The following is a 17,463-nucleotide window of genomic DNA, read 5'->3' on the forward strand; positions in this document are numbered from 1 at the left end:
GTACAAATCTTCTTCAAAGTCAACTCATGTTTGTGCTTGAGGGTCCCTGTGGATTTTTTATTCTTATTTGCCTATTCACAGTGAGGGCCCACAGTGCGTACACACACCACACCTGCCATAAGAGTGAAGCCTGCTTCACGAGTTGCAGAAACACAAATATGCACTATATACCTACTTTGTTCTTCAATTACTGTGTGCTGATAACGGACCACGTCATGGTAGGTGTGCACCCTTTTGAAATGCCTGAAAACCTCTACGCCCCAAAACCAAACATTTGAGATTTGTCTTTACAAGGCTAAATGGACATTGTTTGGCACGCCAGAAACTGAGTGTACGAGTGACGTCACGCTGGGTATAAGAGGGGAGCTCTTCGGCCGTGCCCTCCTGTTTGTGGATTTACCCCAAGGCCATCTGAAACATCTGACTACCTTTGGGAAGCATAGACAAACCTCAGCAGGTGAGATCGGTGCAACTGTGAAGCAACGTTCTCTCCGAGCCAGCGGCGTCCCGTCCTGGGCCATGGAAGAGTCTGCAGGTTTTCATTCCAACCAAACACTACACCAGCTGATTTCTCTGGTTGAAAGTGTGCAAATTAGTGAAATCAGCTGCTGTAGAGTTTGGTTGGAATGAAAATCTGCAGACTCTTCTATGATGCTGGACTGGACACCGCTGGCTTAGAGGAAACACTGGGGGATAAAAATGTTAACAGGAATGAAGCGAATCTTCATTTCCAACATTCTTGTGACTTACTACTACTACGTGAATATTACTACTAATCTTGAATACTGTATGAGTCATGTGTTATGTATTCGCAAGTCATTAGAACAAATCTGATCTGTGTTTCTCAGCTTTTCCTGTCTCTTCTTCCCCTGTTGCTCTTTGACTACACCCCCCCCCCCCCCCCCCCCTCCTCGTCCTCCTGTTCCTCCTCTTCTGTTCACAGCCATGGCATTCCAGTCAAATGTGATCAGCTCCCAGCCTCAGGTCTCTGTCACAAGCTACACTGTGTCCTCCGGCCTATCAGACTGGAGTTCAAATGTGTGCGACTGCTGTGAAGACTGCGGCATTTGTACGTGTGTGTGTGTGTGTGTGTGTGTGTGCAGTGGTGGAAAAAGTCCTCAAATCCTTTACTTAAGTAAAAGTAGCAATACCATAATGTAAAAATACTTCATTAAAAGTAATAGTTCTGCATTCAAAAGTTTACTTAAGTAAAAGTATAGAAGTATTAGCAGTAAAATGTACTTAAGTACCAAAAGTAAAAGTACTCATTCTGAAGAACCCTTTCAGAGTGTTAAATTTCTGATGCATTAACCTGTGAGAAGTATTTTAATGTTGTAGGTCTAACTGCTCCATATACTGCTGGAGAGTTTAAACTCTAACAATGTAACATAGTTTATGAGCTTATTAGATGCTTTGCATGTAAAACCTTATTCTGCAAAGTAACTAGTAACTACAGCTGTCAGATAAATGTAGTGGAGTAAAAAGTACAATATCTCCCTCTGAAATGTAGTGGAGTAAAAGTATAAAGTCTCACAAAATGGAAATACTCAAGTAAGGATCCAGTACCTCAAAATTGTACTTTGAGTAAATGTACTCAGTTACTTTCCACCTCTGGTCTACAGCAAGCAGAAATAAAACAACACAGCAAAATTAATTCCAATGTAATATATGGCTTCATCTGTCCCCGTCAGGTCTTTGTGCAACATTCGTCCCCTGTATCCTGGCCTGCAAAGTGTCTCAGGACAGCGGTGACAGCTGCTGCTTGCCCTTCCTCCCTGGGGCCATGATCGCTCTGAGGACAAGCATCCGCAGCAGATACCGCATCAATGTGAGTGAGCTCAAGTTGTCTAACAGCTGATTGGGCCATGAAATTACACCAATACAATGGACCTGAGTGTTGAAACAAGCAGGTCCGGTCACTCTACATGGGTGTATATAAAAAGATAACAGTTGCAGTCACTGATACTGTTCTCAAGAAAACCCAACCTCCTTTCTCTAATCTTTGAAAACTGATTTTGATGAGATTGTGATTTGTGCATGGTGGTTTGTCACTAGTAAGCATGCCTCTGCTTCTCCCCAGGGCTCTGTGTGTGACGACTGGGTAGTCATGGCCTGCCTGCCTCTCTGCGGACTGTGTCAGATGGCACGAGAGCAGAAGATGAGAGGATGATGTTGAATCTTATATTTAGTTACAAATCGAAAGCACTTGTGGTTACATTCCTCAGTCCCCATTTCTGTTTTCTAAGAAATAACCCTAATATCTTTTATGTGATGTAGATAACCAGTGACTCACTGTGATAAAATTGTATTTGAGCAGCAAATCAGCGGAGACGTGGAGAAGGAAATGCTAATTGCGATTTAGATATTATAACTAACTTAACCCTTTCTTCTTTGCCCTTACTTCAAGTTGTTAGTGCATTTAAGAACGTTATTTATTTTGGACTGTAATTATACTTAAAGAATACTGTTTTTCATGCATACAATATACTTTTATTCAATAATGTATGTGATCATGTATTCATGTTATTTTCTTTATAAAATTGTGTAAAAAAAAAAAGCTTAGTTTTTTTTTATATATATACTTATATATATACTTTTAATTACCTGAACTATAGTCATTTAAACAAAGCTATTTCAATAAAACCTGTTTTGGTATAATCATGTTGTGGTTTCATGATTTATAGGAGCCACTTCACTAATAGTGTGAATTGCAGTTCTCCACCTATCTTCCTCTTTCTGTATTCCACTGTATATTTAAGATAGCCATGGTAGAAGGAGAAGCTTTCTGACGGGGCAGGATGAAGTGAACTACTCGAACAGGTAAGGCTGCCATGGAAACTAAACAGTGACCAAAATTTAATTCAAATGTGCTAGCATATTTGAGTATTCATGTTATCTTTATTCTTATTTGCAAGTGATGTAAAACGCAAGAGGATTTGAAAGTATTCTTAGCCGTTTTTTTATATTAAAAAATGTCCTCTTTCAAGAAGTTGAAACTCAAATTTAAATAAGATGAGTAATGGGGGATTTTATTTAAAAAGAATTTAAGGAGGATTTAACAGTATTTCATAGGTCTCCCCATCTGGATTACTGCTACCATAACTCAGATAAGGATAAGGATAATATGGATAAGGATAAGGTCCCATGAGGTAACTAAGTCACAATGTCTCACACTTATCTCAGTATATTTCTGTAAATTAGGTTTATATAAGCAATTTCTATCATGTTAATAGCACCACCAGCACCTTTTGAGGGACCTATGAAGAGAGGAATGATTAGATGGTAAACTTAGACTCAGTGGCACCCAAAAGATTTAGCTCCTGGACAGCTGACTCTGTCAACCCTTACATGGTGCATTTTTACAGTATCAAGTAGTGTTACAATGAAGTGAAACAAATGGAAGCAGAAGAGGAAAATAGCAGCAGATTGAAAAGGGATCTGAAAACATCACAAAGAGGAACAGAGTGATCCTCATCATGGCAAAGTTCACATTCCTTGGATAACAACTAAACACGTGCCTTCTTATATACTGTAGATGCTATTTTACATACCTGTACATAAAGGATAATTTTATAGATTAGGATCAGATGGTTTTTTTTGACCTGAAGTATAATGGTGAAACTGGAATTTGGTTCTTTGGGAAGTAGCAAATAACCATCAGCAAAAATGTATGGATTTTAGTGTGTGGATATATGCTGCTATTACAACACCACTATAAAAGTTAAAGCATTTTTTTTTTTTACTTTAGGGCTCTATGTCAGTCTTACCTTGAAAGAATTTAATTAGAACGTCATACCTGTTATTCTCAAAACATGACCACTTTTAATAAAAAATGCAGTGCTGTAAAGTGTCACTTTTTTCTCTCCAGTATTGTTACCTTGTATGCCATAATACAGGTTTTGAGGAATATCCTCCTCTTTCTCCTTTTCAGAATCTCTAAAAGGCACAATGGAAAATCTTTTCAGGAGAGTGAGACCTGAGACGCCATTTTGATAAATTGATTGTCATGGGCTTCCACAATATCTAAGGTACATTTTCAGATACACTGGAGAGGTATACAGTGATAAATATGCACAAATTAACACCAAAGATCTAAACATTTGAGGAGAGATACCTCATATCAGTTATCATTTTTTTTTTCCAATTTACTGTATATCTCCTGTAAAGGTAAGAAAACAGGTCTCTCATGTATGAATGATTGATAAAGTAGTTCTGTCTCAGAGTGCAGATGTAATGTGTATTGTCCTACATGCAAATGATGCATTATGCAACTAATGGTAACCGACAAGAATTTCACATTTAGAATTTCCCTTGGCCTGATTTGAAATGGTACCTTCAACTCACCAGCACATGACCAAGACTTTGTTATGCAGTACTGACCATGTTACACTCATGTAATATGTCTTAATATGTTCTTCTAACCTCAGGTTCCTGTGCCACAACTAAGCTCAACTGATGAACACTCCACAAGCCTTGTATACAGACGTATCCAACACACATCCAAACCAACAAAACAAGGACAAAGATTAGCATTGCTGAAAGAAATTTAAAGGATTTTTTTTCTCTGGGGAGACCTTTTCAAATTTTTGCTACAATAAGAAGACAAAATGGCAAGTCTAACTCATCAGCTGTTGGTGTCAGTGGCAACTGTGCTTAGTGTTGTCCAATGTATTGATGGCTACAGCTTTAAAAACTGCATTGAAGACCCATACTGGAATACAAGCAAAACAGACATGCATACAAAATTCAATTGCATCCGTCGAAAAGAAAGGAGCATGTATGCCATCATACATGACCTTCCACCCTCTGCCATCAATCTCACCATCTCAATTAATCCTATCTCGTACATACCCAACAAGAGCTTTGTTCACCTTCCAAACCTTGAATACCTTAAAATGGATCATAACATCTTGACGACCATTGATGAACTGGCTTTCCAAAACTTGCATCAGCTTAAGAGTCTAAATTTGTCCTTTAACTACATATCAGAACTCAACCCTTCTCTGTTTAAGGACCTTAACAAGCTCACCTTTCTCTCGCTGACAGGTAACAAATTAAAGCAGCTCCCTGTGAACATTTTCTCCCGTGTCTTCAATCTAGACACTTTATTCTTACGGCAAAACTCTCTGACTAATTTCTCAGGGGTGGCCGAATCTGTGTCACAGCTAATGAATCTGAGCAAACTAGATCTTTGCTTTAACCAATTTAAGTCCCTCAGTCACTCAAATGTTTCATTACCCAAATCCCTCACCATATTATTTCTATGTAGAAATTATCTGACCACATTAGCTTGCGAGCCTTCCTTTCTCAGGCGGATCGAGCTGCTTGATTTATCATACAATTATCAACTCCCCTCGATAGCTTTTAAAGGAGTGGATTTGAGTCAAATAAATTATCTGCATTTGCGTGCAACCAATGTCAGGGTATCTGAGCTTTTTAATGTAAGCAATGTCAAAGTTGGTCATGTAGATTTCTCTGGCATGGGTCTAAAAAATGACAGTCTGCTCATAGAGCTGTGCAAATTGTTGAGGGGAAGGGTGAATTGTATTAAAGATTTGAGACTGGGAAGTAATGGGATTGAGGATCTAAAGAACTACACACTGTCCGGTTGTCCTCACATCAAAGGAGCCTTGGATCTCTCCCGGAACCAACTGAAAAACATAAGTTGTCTTGACTTCCTCAAAGGACAGAAACACATACAAAGCTTTACTGCAGAGCACAACCACCTCACCTCCCTCCAGTCTTGTAAAAAAGAAAATATGCTTTCTTTCCAATATATGGAAGAGCTGAGCTTTCGTTACAACCGCATCCTCTCAGTCAGCTCTTTTGCTTTCCAACATACGCCAAATATCAAGACTCTAAAACTCAACATAAACACAATTGCTTTTCTCCATCGTAAAGCTCTCAAAGGGCTAAAAAGTCTTGAAACACTCCGTTTGGACAATAACCTCTTAACAGATTTGTTCAATGTCAGCTTTGAAGATCTATATAACCTGCAAATCCTTAACCTACGTAACAACCGTATCTCTGTTATTTTCAATGGGACGTTCCTCAGTCTCAGCAGCCTGACTACCTTGGACCTGGGAGGGAATAAGATCACTTATTTTCAGCCGTCAGGCCTTGATGGACTGAAAAATCTGTCCAAACTCTATCTAGATGGAAACTATCTCAAACAGATCGACAGTGAACACTATCGTGTATTCCAAGATACACTTCAAGTGCTGGATCTACAAAGGAATCAGATTCGCTTCCTCTCTGAAAATATCTCTGGTTCTCCATTTATGAATCTCAGCAAACTCCGTGATCTAAAATTGGATGGGCAAATGCCCTATGGGATCACCCTTTTACCTCGGGCTTTCTTCCGTGGCCTCCGCTCACTGAAATCTCTGTACCTCACTAACAATCGCATCACTCATCTTGCACCTGACGCCTTTGATGACCTGAGTCAGTTACGTTTCCTCACATTGGACAACTCCTGTGCTGGGGTGGTACAGCTACAGCCAGGAGTCTTTAAAAATCTGAGGAACTTGACTAAATTGATTGTGGAAAACATGGGCATTCAGAACTTCTCAAAGGAAGTTTTTGGGAATCTTACAAAGTTACACATCTTGCAGCTCAACCACAATGTGATGCAGAGCATTGATGTAGATGTCCTAGAGATGCTCTCTAATCTCCGGTACCTTGACATACGTAATATTCCTCTAAGCTGCACCTGCCAGAACAGTATACTGCAGAACTGGACAGTAAACAACCAGAAAGTCCAGTTAATACAGCTCTACAATCTGCCATGCCAAGACAACAAAAAATTCAAATTCCACAACTTCGATACTAAAGTTTGCTACATAGACCTAGGAGAGTACCTGTTTTTCACCACAGCTGCTGTGATCTTTCTGTTCACAGTCATTCCTTTGCTTTATGTCAAACTCTACTGGAAAATGAAGTACAGCTATTACGTGTTCCGCGCCTGGTTTAGTGAGCAGTGGCGTAGACTAAGGGAAGAGGAGGAAAACTGCAAATATGATGCATTTGTCTCCTATAACTCCTCTGATGAACACTGGATCCTGGACCAGTTGCTGCCCAACCTGGAGGGAAATGGATCTTCTTTTAAACTTTGCCTGCATCACAGGGACTTTGAGCTGGGCCGCGATATTGTGAGCAACATCGTCTCTGCTGTATATGGCAGCCGCAAAACCATTTGCGTGGTGAGCAGGAATTTTCTACGAAGTGAGTGGTGTTCTCTGGAAATCCAGTTGGCCAGCTACAGACTCTTCGATGAGCACCGGGACGTTCTCCTGCTTGTGTTTCTGGAGCCCATCCCTGAGAGGCAGCTATCATCCTACCACCGCATGAGGAAGATCATGTTAAAGAAGACTTATCTGCAGTGGCCTGGCTCAGACTGCACTGACCCTGCCCAGGCCCAGGACCTGTTTTGGAATCAGCTGCGGAGGGCACTGAGGAAGGCAAGCAGACTCGACAATGAAGAAGAAAATTACAGAAACGAAGGTTGTGCGATTGCCGACAGGGCAGACACAGAATATTTTGTGAATCAAACATCAGATGAAAATTATTACTTGTTACCTTAACAAAAAACATGAGACTTGAACATTCAATTGTAATTTTAGTTGTGGTAACCCCTCCAGTATGTTAAATGAATAATTCCAATTTCTCTGTGTGTGTTTGTTATACTGTAGTGAATATTTATGACATGTCTTTTTTGCATTCATTTTTTTCTTAAAGAAAACAGGGGCTTATAGTATGGAGTGAAGTGGTCATAATAGAAATATGGTGTGATGGCAGGAAAAGACTTTCAAAATGACATCCCAAGATCAACAAAAATATCAATTATCCAAGCATGAAACAGCAATCTCAATCAAATATCCTGTACTCAGTTTAATTCTACATTGAGCATTTGCTTAACATGGCATTTCACTATATAAGCTTACAAAGCAAAGCTGCAGAAATGTTTCCTGCATTTTTCCTGCAATGTGGTCCAGACACAAAATAATATCAGAGGGCTCTCACAGTAGCATATTTTTGGCTAGAACTTTTGCTGTGCAATGAATTTCCCATTATAGTAGCACTGTTATAAAGACATATATGTGTTTACATACAGTTGTGTTTGTTAGTTATGTATATTAAAAAGTGCTCTAATGATTCAAACAATACATAATTGTGTGTTTCTTTGTCCCAGCTTGAATGTAAGCAAAAAATAAAAGAGGTAAGGGATGTTAGCCATTACATTTAACACTCTGTGTTTGTTAATAAAGCTTGGGTATTTCTCAACACATAACCATAACAGAATATTCCATTGACTGCGAAAAAAAAGTCTTGATGGTATGAAGTCATAGAGTATTTATTCTGACAAAGGATTGTCTAAGCAGTGTGCATAGGCATGTCTCTATGCAAAGCCTCATCATATATTAGTAAAGTCTCATAGGAGGGAAGGACCAGTGCTCGGGGCTAGGGAAGGAAGGACGGGGAGGTGAAGGGCCTCTCTCGAGCATGTGAGATGGGGGGTAATGCATCATGTCAGTGTGGTGGGACAGGAGGGAAGGCCTGGTCGCAGGCTGATTGAAATGGTAGAAAGGGTGGAGCTGGTTTCTCTCCTGAGGATAGCGAACTTGAGCATAGGAAGAAGGAACAAAAGAATGGCTGTCAATTTCAAATGGATCTTGCTCCTGGGGGAAGTGCCTTGGCTCTGCTGGATGTCCTTCTGGCAGACCTGCTGGGTAATGAAGGAACGGCTGCCTGCTGCTCTCACTGTATCCAGGCCCACTGCTCCTTTCTCTCACTGCTCTGGTCTGGTTCAAAAAGCCGTTTTCATAACAGTCCAACCCAGCTGACTCTCTCCTCGTTGCCCTATTGAATCCATCATCCCAGTGCTGAGGTGGTGAGGCTTTAACTCCCCAACGTGAGGTGGGAGAGGGAGTAAACAACTGATTGGGTGATGAAGCCCGAGAGGAAAGCTGAAAGTCCTTGCAGAATCGAGAGGAGGAACAAGGTCTGAGAATCTCATACAACAGATCGCTAACCTTCTCCACACTGGGGCCTGTCATCCATTCCGCAGTCTTCACAAGAGACATTAGAAAACAATTTATTGAAATAAAATGTTAAGTATGAGAACCTTGAAATTATCTGATCATAGTGGCAACATTAATAAGGGAAGGTGTCAATATAGCTTAACTGGTCTAAACCCTAAGCTCTCACCTGGTCCAGGCTCAGGCGGGGCGACATCCCGCTGGAATGTTTTTGTTTCCTCCTCCTTTTGAAAGATCCTGTTCTCTGGGCGTCGAAATGTGACTGATCTCCATTGCCACCTTGAAACGCTGTATTGAATACATCTGAAAGTAGGAGAGAAAAAATTGCCCATGAACAAACTATAATGTGTACAGTGCTCACTACAGCAGCCATTTAATGCAACAAAAATACAAAAAGCATATTAATATCAATCAATACTGTTCACCTATTTAAAATCTCATAGGAAGGGTGAAATTAGGGCGATATATCGTATAATATCGACATTGTGATATGAGACTAGATATCGTCCGGGATTTTGGTTATCGTAATATTGTGAAATAACTTAAATGTAATTTCTTCCTGGTCTTAAAGGCTGCATTACAGTAAAGCGATACAATTTTCTGAATTTATTATCCTGTTCTGGCTGAGTAAAATGAACAATGATTGGCTTTACCTGCTCATCATATCCATATTACATATTACTGATTAGGCTACACATTACTGATTACTAATGATCATTACTAATTTTCAAACTTTTCTTGTGTGTAAATATCTTATGAAAGCATGGATACTCGTTTCCCAAAATATCATCACATTATCGATATTGAGGCATTTGATCTAAAATATTGTGATACTTGTTTATTGTATTGTTTATTGTATATTGTGATGCCCCATTACAGTAAATCACACATAGCCTATTCATTCATCTATCTACAATGGTCACTTTAAGTTACCATAATATAATTTAATAACATTTAGTAAATCACCATATTTCATTCTGAATATGAGAATCTCAAGGCCACTGAGCACTACAGTCCTCACCTGTAGGCCAGAACCCATCTGTACCTATCATGGATGGTCCCTTATCCTGAAGCTGGACTGCCCTTATGGGTCCAGTGCCAAAGCTGAGGCGTCGCTGCACCTTGACGAGGTTCTCCTGTAGCAGGGGCCCATGCCGCTCCCGCAGGGTCTGCACCAGCACCTCCCTGCTTTCTGCCACCAAGTCTCTCCTTCTCAGAAGCGGGAGCTGTAGACAGTGACACAAATTCGCTGCCACTGCGCTGACAGAGTTAGATATGTGATCCAGACCACCACCCCGGTGCTGGGTGTCAAAGCTGTCACTGGTTCCGGCTATGGGTGAGCTGGAGAACTGAAGTGGGTTTGGGCTGAAACCACAACTCTGTATTTGGTGGTGAGGAGGCTCCTGGTTCTTAGGGGTGTGCTCCAGAGTTTGGGGATTCAACTGGCTCTTTACCTTCTTGTTCAGTGGCCTCGCATTTTCTTTGTCTTTGCTGGCTGTCGATACATCAGGGGGGCTGTTTGTAGAGGAGAAGGTGCCATTATCACTTTCAAATGAAAGATCGAGTTGGTGTTGTGGTCTCTGCCCTGGTGTGATATCTGATCGCTGACTATTAGATTGAAAGGTTGTTTTCTCTCTCTCCGGGCAAACTTTAAGGGCCTTTGTAGCCGGGTCTGCTTTCTTTTCAGTTAGTGCACCCTCATTCATATCAGCAACCACCACATCACTACTGCAGCAAGGAGAAGGAAGGTAAGATGTTAGAAAAGGACGTGAAGCAGCCATGTTCTTTTCCTGTACTCCATGCTGTCCAAATTTTTCCACCTTCCTCTGCTCGCTTAGCAAGCGTTCAATGTCAATAGACTTCACCTCATGGTTGAACAGGCCATGGTGCCCTATGAGGCGGCTGTCTGTGATGATACTGGGCTCCTGTGCAGCAGCAACAATCTTCGCAAACTGTGCATCTCTCCTTGGAGGACAATGAGAGTTACTTTGGCAGCAGTAATGGAGATGTGCCTCGTCCTTACTGCTTTGGCAATGGTGATGTGATTTGCTCTTTGATGCCCTTTCTCCACTGCCTCTCACCTGACTCCTCTCCTTGCTTGACTTCAGTCTTTTCATTTTGTGCTTGCAGCTGTGCTGTCCATCTGTCTTATTATAATGGTATGAGGTGGATGTGTTGACTGGGCTACAATTTTTATCTGTTGTCTTCAATTGCTTGTTGGAAAACATTTTGTTTGTCTGACAAGGCTCTGTCAGAACAATAACTCATGCTGACCTGGATGGCTAGAAACAGATAAATATAAGCAATTAGGTTTAGTAACGTGGCAGCTGGTAAAAGAGTTGCTGGAGCTAACGTTAACTTAAAGGGAAATGCAGACATACAGGATGACACAGGATATCTAGGATGTTGCACCTCGGTGAGGTTAACTAACTAACGTTAGATCATTCACCAAGCCACTTGAGCATTAATGACAACTGATTTAACGCTAGCTAACAGTTAGCGTTAGGTGGTTAGCAAATAAATAACGATAACGTTAGCCAACAGGTGCACTTTAACTTGAAGCACACGTGGAAAAAAGTATGCAATTGAAGCTGCCTACAAATACCCAACGTTAACTTACAAAATGTGGCAAAAAAGGGGAAAAGTAAAGCGGTCAGCAAACGATTTTTGTATTATCCAGTATCATTAGTAAATAAAAACGTTGCTTACCCAAATGTCACATAGTCGTTTGTTGCTATATTTAAATCTCACGTTGCTCGGCAACATGCCGCCGATGGGGATTCTCCGCGCAGCAAGAACTCCCACGAACACCAAGTATCGGGCGACTCCACTTGCATCGACGAGGAGGTAAACCTGTCTTATCTCTTACATTTTTAAACGTTTGAAGAATGGTCTACTTATTATTTATTTATCTCATATCATTCTTTTAAAGAGTTTATTTTAAGAAAACGTGAAATAATGATAATATAATGGACACAATTTGAAATACATATAAAACATATACTTGTACTCACCCATGGTGGTCGATGGTACATTCAGCTGTAGTGAAATTTTACTTCCAGGAACTGAATTGGGAGACCAACCATAAAATTACGGTATTTTGTTGGCGTTTTTATTATGGTATATTCACTATTATGCTATTGAATTTAACCGCTATATGAAACTTTGGCCTTTTAATGTGCATAATACGCTCTTACATGATCAAATTACTTACTTTGTTACTGCGTGACAGTTATCTCACTGTTTATATATCTGGTGGCGTATTAGCGTATTGATTTATTGGTTTGATTCCATCGCATGGTAGCAAAGATGCTAACGTGACTGTTTTCCCCACAAAAATAGCGAAGTGATGAGTGCAGGAGACCCAAACCCAGCCGCCACACCCACTCCTTGTGAAGACACACAGGGAGATGGACGATGGATGTCTTTGGTGTGTGTAACGTATTTCTGACTTGCTCCACTAGTGTTTTAGATATTACAATGCATACCCACAACTAAACTGCAGTCATATTGAATGTCAGAATTCACCAGTCTGTATTGTCGCTATCGTGTTGGGAGTGACTTCATAGCATGCTTGATGATTGAAGTAGATACTGTACCTTGTAACTACTTGGTATTGAAAATAAATCTATATATTTGTTGTCTTTTTACTCTTTTACTCTGTATAGCACAACCGTTTTGTGTCTGACAGCAAAGACAAGGAGCCTGATGTGGTGTTTGTTGGAGACTCTCTTGTTCAGCTCTTGCACCAGTTTGGGGTAACAATACTTTTGTGTGTCTAGTGTTATATATATACAGTAGTAGGGAATTTGCCATGTAGTCATACAAATCTGGACGTAATAACACTCTGAGTTAGTTGATTGTGACTGTTTATTCAGTATTCATTAACAACATGTGGACATACTGTAGGCTCGTTGTTGTCATGCTTTGTCTGCAGGTATGGCGGGAGCTGTTCTCTCCTCTCCATGCCCTCAACTTTGGGGTGGGAGGTGATGCCACACAACACGTACTATGGAGAATGAGCAACGGGGAATTGGATAACATCAGCCCAAAGGTCAAAATCGCTGCCAAAACAAGAGAAAATAGCTATGCCTGTTTTAGCAAAAGTTACACCATAGACTGAACCATGCTGAACCAAAATGATCAATGAAGTGAACTTATTTATTTATGTGTTCCTTTCTCCTTTGTCCAGGTTGTAGTGCTGTGGGTAGGCACCAACAATCATGGTCACACTGCTGAACAGGTCTGCGGAGGCATCATAGCCATTGTCCAAGTCATCAAGAACAAGCTGCCCCATGCTCACACCCTTGTACTCGTAGGTTTTCCTGATGCATTCCTTAAAGGAGTAGTTAACTGCAAAATGAAAATTCAGTCATTATCTACTCACCCCCATGTCAGTCGAAGTTTGTAGGATCACCGAACACACAGCAATTTAGTTCCAGCTCAGTCTGAGGTAAATATTGGACTAACAGTGTAATATTCTGGCTACAAAACATTATGCTATACAAGCCGTTTGGAGAAATTTGATGGACATTTTAATTTTTTTGGAGCTGTCAAAAGATGAGGTGGAATTATGGGGACTAAATTACTGTGTGTTTGATGATCCTACGAACTTCAGTGCAGTTTCAGCTGACATGGGGGCAAGTAGATAAAGGCTGAATTTTCATTTTGGGGTGATCTATTCCTTAATTCAACAGTTTTTACATTGCTGCACATAATCCTAAAATAATTATAAATGAAAATTGAACAGGGAGTGTTACAGTTGTTGACAACCTTAACAGTAGACTTTGCTGTATCTGTGCATCTGTTTCCCAGGGGGTTTTGCCCAGGGGAAAGATGCCCAACCCTCTGCGGGAGCGCAATGCCCAGGTCAACAATCTGGTCCAGGAGGCGGTGTCCTCTCTGCCCCATGCCTCTTTCCTGAATGTGGACCCTGGCTTTGTCCACTCCGATGGTAGCATCTCCCACCAGGACATGTATGACTACCTCCACCTGACCCCTCAGGCCTACCAGGCTGTGTGCCAACCCCTGCATGCCCATCTCAAGTCCATGCTAGAGAAGCCTGCTGAGAACTGAGGAACAACTAACCATCCACAGACTGTCCAGGGCACAGACTAACACTACTGCAGTGGTCCTTGTCCCTGTTTCTGGAGAGCGTCACACTGTGTTATTAGCTTATTAAAACCTTGAATGATGGAGGGAATCAAAGATTAAGTGTTAGGGGCTGCAAGAATTATTCGTGCAAGTCCTCTCCATGGCCAGGGTTTGTGACCACTGTTGCTATTAATGGGACCATAGACTATTTTGTGTTTATGCTGCAACCACAAGTTAAATGTGCTGCACTATATGCCGGGATATGTCTGGTAAAAGAAAAGAAAAGATATGAGAACTGCCCTCACTATAGTAAGGAAATTGCTATAATCAACAGTTTTGCCTTCTCAGTTCCATTCGGTTCCATGAGTTACATTTATTTGGCATCAGTTTTATTTACTCTGATGTGGACTCATTTGTTTATGTGCATTCAAACGACCAAATGTTTTGATTTTGTCTGTCCAAACATGGTAGTCAATTGACCATTATTCTCCACTTTTTGATTATGTCACATGTTATCTTATTATTGTCCTTTTACCTTTGGCTCCCTATTTCAGTTATCACACATGCTTATGATTGGAGTACGGATTTTGATGTGAGAAGCTTTGTTTTGCTGCCAAGATATTATATGTATTTGAGTAGGTTGTTAAGCTGTTGTATGGGTGTATCTATAGCTTGTGCTTCAAGTTCAATCTCTTCTAAGCCCTGATAGCCTATTAGACCCTTTAAAAGGCTTTACTTCACACTAAATAGCTTATGAGCCTCTTGGATAAGGATTGTGTTACTGAACTTGAATTATGCTTCAGGGATGGCTGATTCTGTGATGTAAGAATGCATTAAACATGAAATTAAGATGGTTTTGGTATCGCTTATTGCTTGCTAATATTAAGTCTAATTATTGTGACACTACTGAGTGAGATGCATTCATTGTCACTAATGCAATGCTATATCGTCAGGTTTCAACATTGCTCACTAACCACCAGGTTCATCAAGAGTGCACATACTCAGAGTAGGTTAACTAAAGATTTATTGCTTTTGGTTGACTGGTTTTATTCCTAAAACATACAATAGTGTGAGCAGTTTGTAGGAATCTGTGAGTGTTGATTTAAGCTCAAAGCAGAGAAATACAAATCAAGAGCTGTCTCATTCTGAAACTTTATATCAGGGTGAACAGGTCACAAGTTTTGTTTTACAGATTCAAATCAGTATCACCGGGTTATGGCATAATATTTTTCACAGATATCTGGCTAACTTTCTAATCCTGCTTTGTGAAATACGCCGCTGATGTTTCCAGGGCAGCGGTGTTGACAATGCTGACAACTGAAGTACCCAACTGTGACTGATAATAAGAATATCCACGCAGCACGAAATGGTTATGCCATGAAAGAATGTAAATGATCCATGATATGGGTTGTACACTGCAACTCAGAACAAACAGAACCTCAAATTAGATGGGCAGATAAACGCTCCTTTTGACTTCTTTCGTAACTTGTTGAGTAAAGAGTAGGACAGCTGTGTCCTGTTGACAGAATCTCTTCAGCCTGGAGTGGTGAAAGACGAGTGTTATTGTTAATCACTTTGAAAATACTTAAGCGTAAATGTATACTTGACACTCTTTTCACATGAAGTTCATATTAACGGGTACTGAGGGTTTGCGATGAAAAGTTTCTCTTGAGAGTCAGAGAACAAGGGCACATTTGGTATTTGAATGCTCATTTTATTCTTTCATACTGTAGGTCAGTATCATGTGGGTCCCACACTCTCACACTGTCATGCCTACAAGCCATTACTCAACAGTGTGAGCCGTTGTTTTGGCAAAGGTACATCTTTCCGCTGAATCTTATTCACAGCAAACCACTGGAAAGGTGCGGGAAGGGAAAGACATGCTTCATAGAATTGTGGCAATCAATGAACAGCTCATTGCTGCACTGTGAGCCCCCAAACTTTATAAGGTGCCACAATAGCAACCATTTCATTCCTTCAGAGGGACCTGAAGTTAGCGCACATTTACACGGATATTTACCTGGATATAGGCTACTGTACTGATCTTACCACAGCATGGGATCAAAGATGTTTTCGCTGTACATTCTGGTACTGGTAGCATTCATTGACCAAAGCCAAGGTATTGTGTACTTCCTCAGAATGAGACAATACTTAAGGTTTTAAAAGTAACTTTATATACATATAATTTTTTTTATTGTAATTTTTCAAAGGTATTCCTGAGACAGATGAACAGCCTTTGAGTGTCAGCACAGTCACTAATGGTATGTGATTACATTATCTGAGGAGTGGGGATAACAAATTTTGCACAGGACTGATGCATTAATAATTGCTGAGTTTTTATGATTGTACTAGTTATCTGTTTTGATTTTTGTCAATAAGTTTAATAAGGTTGTTTCTGTTGCAGCCTCTGCCAATGGAGAGTCATTGACAACTGAGGATTCGATCAGCAGCCCCAGACAGCATGAGAGACTGTGTGACTCTAAAGGTGAAAGCAATGCTATCCAGGGCGTATAGTAAAGACAATACATCTAGCTTGTAGCTTCTTTTTAGCATATGTCTCAGTATTAGCAGTGTGCATCGCATTATCTTGAGGGGCAGTTAAAAAAAACAAGTAACTAGACAGAACCTTTTACTGCATGGCTTGCCAGTCTTGCCCTTTTATCCTTGTGACTTGAAATCTTTGTGTGACTCAGGGAGAAGAAGAGAGGGGATGAATGCAAGCTTCGTTTGTCAGAACTCTGCCAAACGCTACCGCAGGCCTGGAAAATGTGAGTTATGCATAGATTTAGAGATTAAAGCAATAATCAAGTGAAATGCTAATTTACTTGAAAATTAAAACAGCCTAAGTATAACTACATATTTAGTATTAGTATAGTATTTAGTTGTTTCTTGGCTTGACAACCTGAAATGTGATTAGAAACTTAAAGTTTCTTCTAAAGAGTTATTTATAATTTTAATCATAGTTGAGCCAGTCTACTTAATCTGTGTTTTTTTTTCTAATCCCACTGCTGCATGTCTGGAATTTACTCAATCCGGAAGTGGCAAAAAAGTGCCTGAGGAGGAAACCAGGGAATCAGAGGACATCCTGCAAGCCTCCTGGATTAAACAAGGGAGTTAGAAAGTCCCCTAGTGTCCCAATCTGAATAGTGCACCAAATCCTTTGTTCTGTAACCACCATTTTGCAATCATCACTATAACCATATTTCATTGCTGTATTCACTTTATATTTTTTCTTTATCACCAAAAGACTCAAGATTGCATGTCATAAACTTGTTGAATCACCACAAAGAGTTGTACTCCTCAATAAAGTCACAAAGAAAATGAGTGCGTT

At 40.4% G+C, this 17,463-nt stretch overlaps 4 protein-coding genes across 5 annotated transcripts; all 4 read left to right on the forward strand.

Moving 5' to 3' along the window:
* The first annotated feature begins 337 nt into the window (after positions 1-337).
* On the forward strand, positions 338-2,437 carry cnfn (cornifelin). The gene is made up of 4 exons (XM_071909742.1): positions 338-457; positions 944-1,069; positions 1,692-1,828; positions 2,081-2,437. Exons 2-4 carry the CDS (start codon positions 946-948, stop codon positions 2,168-2,170), a joined length of 351 nt encoding a protein of 116 aa, XP_071765843.1. The 5' UTR covers positions 338-457; positions 944-945; the 3' UTR covers positions 2,171-2,437.
* A 323-nt stretch (positions 2,438-2,760) lies between these two features.
* Positions 2,761-8,092, forward strand: tlr21 (toll-like receptor 21). The gene is made up of 3 exons (XM_071908598.2): positions 2,761-2,820; positions 3,932-4,028; positions 4,428-8,092. Exon 3 carries the CDS (start codon positions 4,608-4,610, stop codon positions 7,581-7,583), a length of 2,976 nt encoding a protein of 991 aa, XP_071764699.1. The 5' UTR covers positions 2,761-2,820; positions 3,932-4,028; positions 4,428-4,607; the 3' UTR covers positions 7,584-8,092.
* Positions 8,093-12,082: 3,990 nt separating this feature from the next.
* Positions 12,083-14,981, forward strand: pafah1b3 (platelet-activating factor acetylhydrolase, isoform Ib, gamma subunit). 2 transcript variants are annotated; one of them, XM_071909080.2, is made up of 6 exons: positions 12,083-12,133; positions 12,381-12,468; positions 12,707-12,796; positions 12,976-13,092; positions 13,231-13,353; positions 13,854-14,981. In XM_071909080.2, exons 2-6 carry the CDS (start codon positions 12,388-12,390, stop codon positions 14,112-14,114), a joined length of 672 nt encoding a protein of 223 aa, XP_071765181.2. In that variant the 5' UTR covers positions 12,083-12,133; positions 12,381-12,387; the 3' UTR covers positions 14,115-14,981. The 2 variants fall into 2 exon arrangements, with proteins under 2 accessions (XP_071765181.2, XP_071765188.2); XM_071909087.2 differs by having other exon boundaries at positions 12,094-12,158.
* Positions 14,982-16,094: 1,113 nt separating this feature from the next.
* LOC144541921 (uncharacterized) lies at positions 16,095-17,459 on the forward strand. Its single transcript, XM_078287070.1, has 5 exons — positions 16,095-16,251; positions 16,343-16,393; positions 16,537-16,617; positions 16,826-16,900; positions 17,172-17,459. Exons 1-5 carry the CDS (start codon positions 16,188-16,190, stop codon positions 17,273-17,275), a joined length of 375 nt encoding a protein of 124 aa, XP_078143196.1. The 5' UTR covers positions 16,095-16,187; the 3' UTR covers positions 17,276-17,459.
* The last annotated feature ends 4 nt before the right edge of the window (positions 17,460-17,463 follow it).

This window comes from Centroberyx gerrardi, chromosome 12, assembly GCF_048128805.1.
Source record: "Centroberyx gerrardi isolate f3 chromosome 12, fCenGer3.hap1.cur.20231027, whole genome shotgun sequence".
Classification (NCBI taxonomy): domain Eukaryota; kingdom Metazoa; phylum Chordata; class Actinopteri; order Beryciformes; family Berycidae; genus Centroberyx; species Centroberyx gerrardi.

What these genes read in the sequence shown, in the direction of transcription:
- LOC144541921 (XM_078287070.1), top strand. Translation starts at nt 16,188, where the DNA reads ATGGGATCAAAGATGTTTTCGCTGTACATTCTGGTACTGGTAGCATTC. An exon ending in GAGACTGTGTGACTCTAAAG is followed by an intron (nt 16,618 to 16,825) that starts GTGAAAGCAATG and finishes TGTGTGACTCAG; the next exon opens with GGAGAAGAAGAGAGGGGATG. An exon ending in CTACCGCAGGCCTGGAAAAT is followed by an intron (nt 16,901 to 17,171) that starts GTGAGTTATGCA and finishes TCAATCCGGAAG; the next exon opens with TGGCAAAAAAGTGCCTGAGG.
- tlr21 (XM_071908598.2), top strand. Translation starts at nt 4,608, where the DNA reads ATGGCAAGTCTAACTCATCAGCTGTTGGTGTCAGTGGCAACTGTGCTT.
- cnfn (XM_071909742.1), top strand. Translation starts at nt 946, where the DNA reads ATGGCATTCCAGTCAAATGTGATCAGCTCCCAGCCTCAGGTCTCTGTC. An exon ending in CTGTGAAGACTGCGGCATTT is followed by an intron (nt 1,070 to 1,691) that starts GTACGTGTGTGT and finishes TGTCCCCGTCAG; the next exon opens with GTCTTTGTGCAACATTCGTC. An exon ending in GCAGCAGATACCGCATCAAT is followed by an intron (nt 1,829 to 2,080) that starts GTGAGTGAGCTC and finishes GCTTCTCCCCAG; the next exon opens with GGCTCTGTGTGTGACGACTG.
- pafah1b3 (XM_071909080.2), top strand. Translation starts at nt 12,388, where the DNA reads ATGAGTGCAGGAGACCCAAACCCAGCCGCCACACCCACTCCTTGTGAA. An exon ending in AGCTCTTGCACCAGTTTGGG is followed by an intron (nt 12,797 to 12,975) that starts GTAACAATACTT and finishes CTTTGTCTGCAG; the next exon opens with GTATGGCGGGAGCTGTTCTC. An exon ending in ATGCTCACACCCTTGTACTC is followed by an intron (nt 13,354 to 13,853) that starts GTAGGTTTTCCT and finishes TCTGTTTCCCAG; the next exon opens with GGGGTTTTGCCCAGGGGAAA.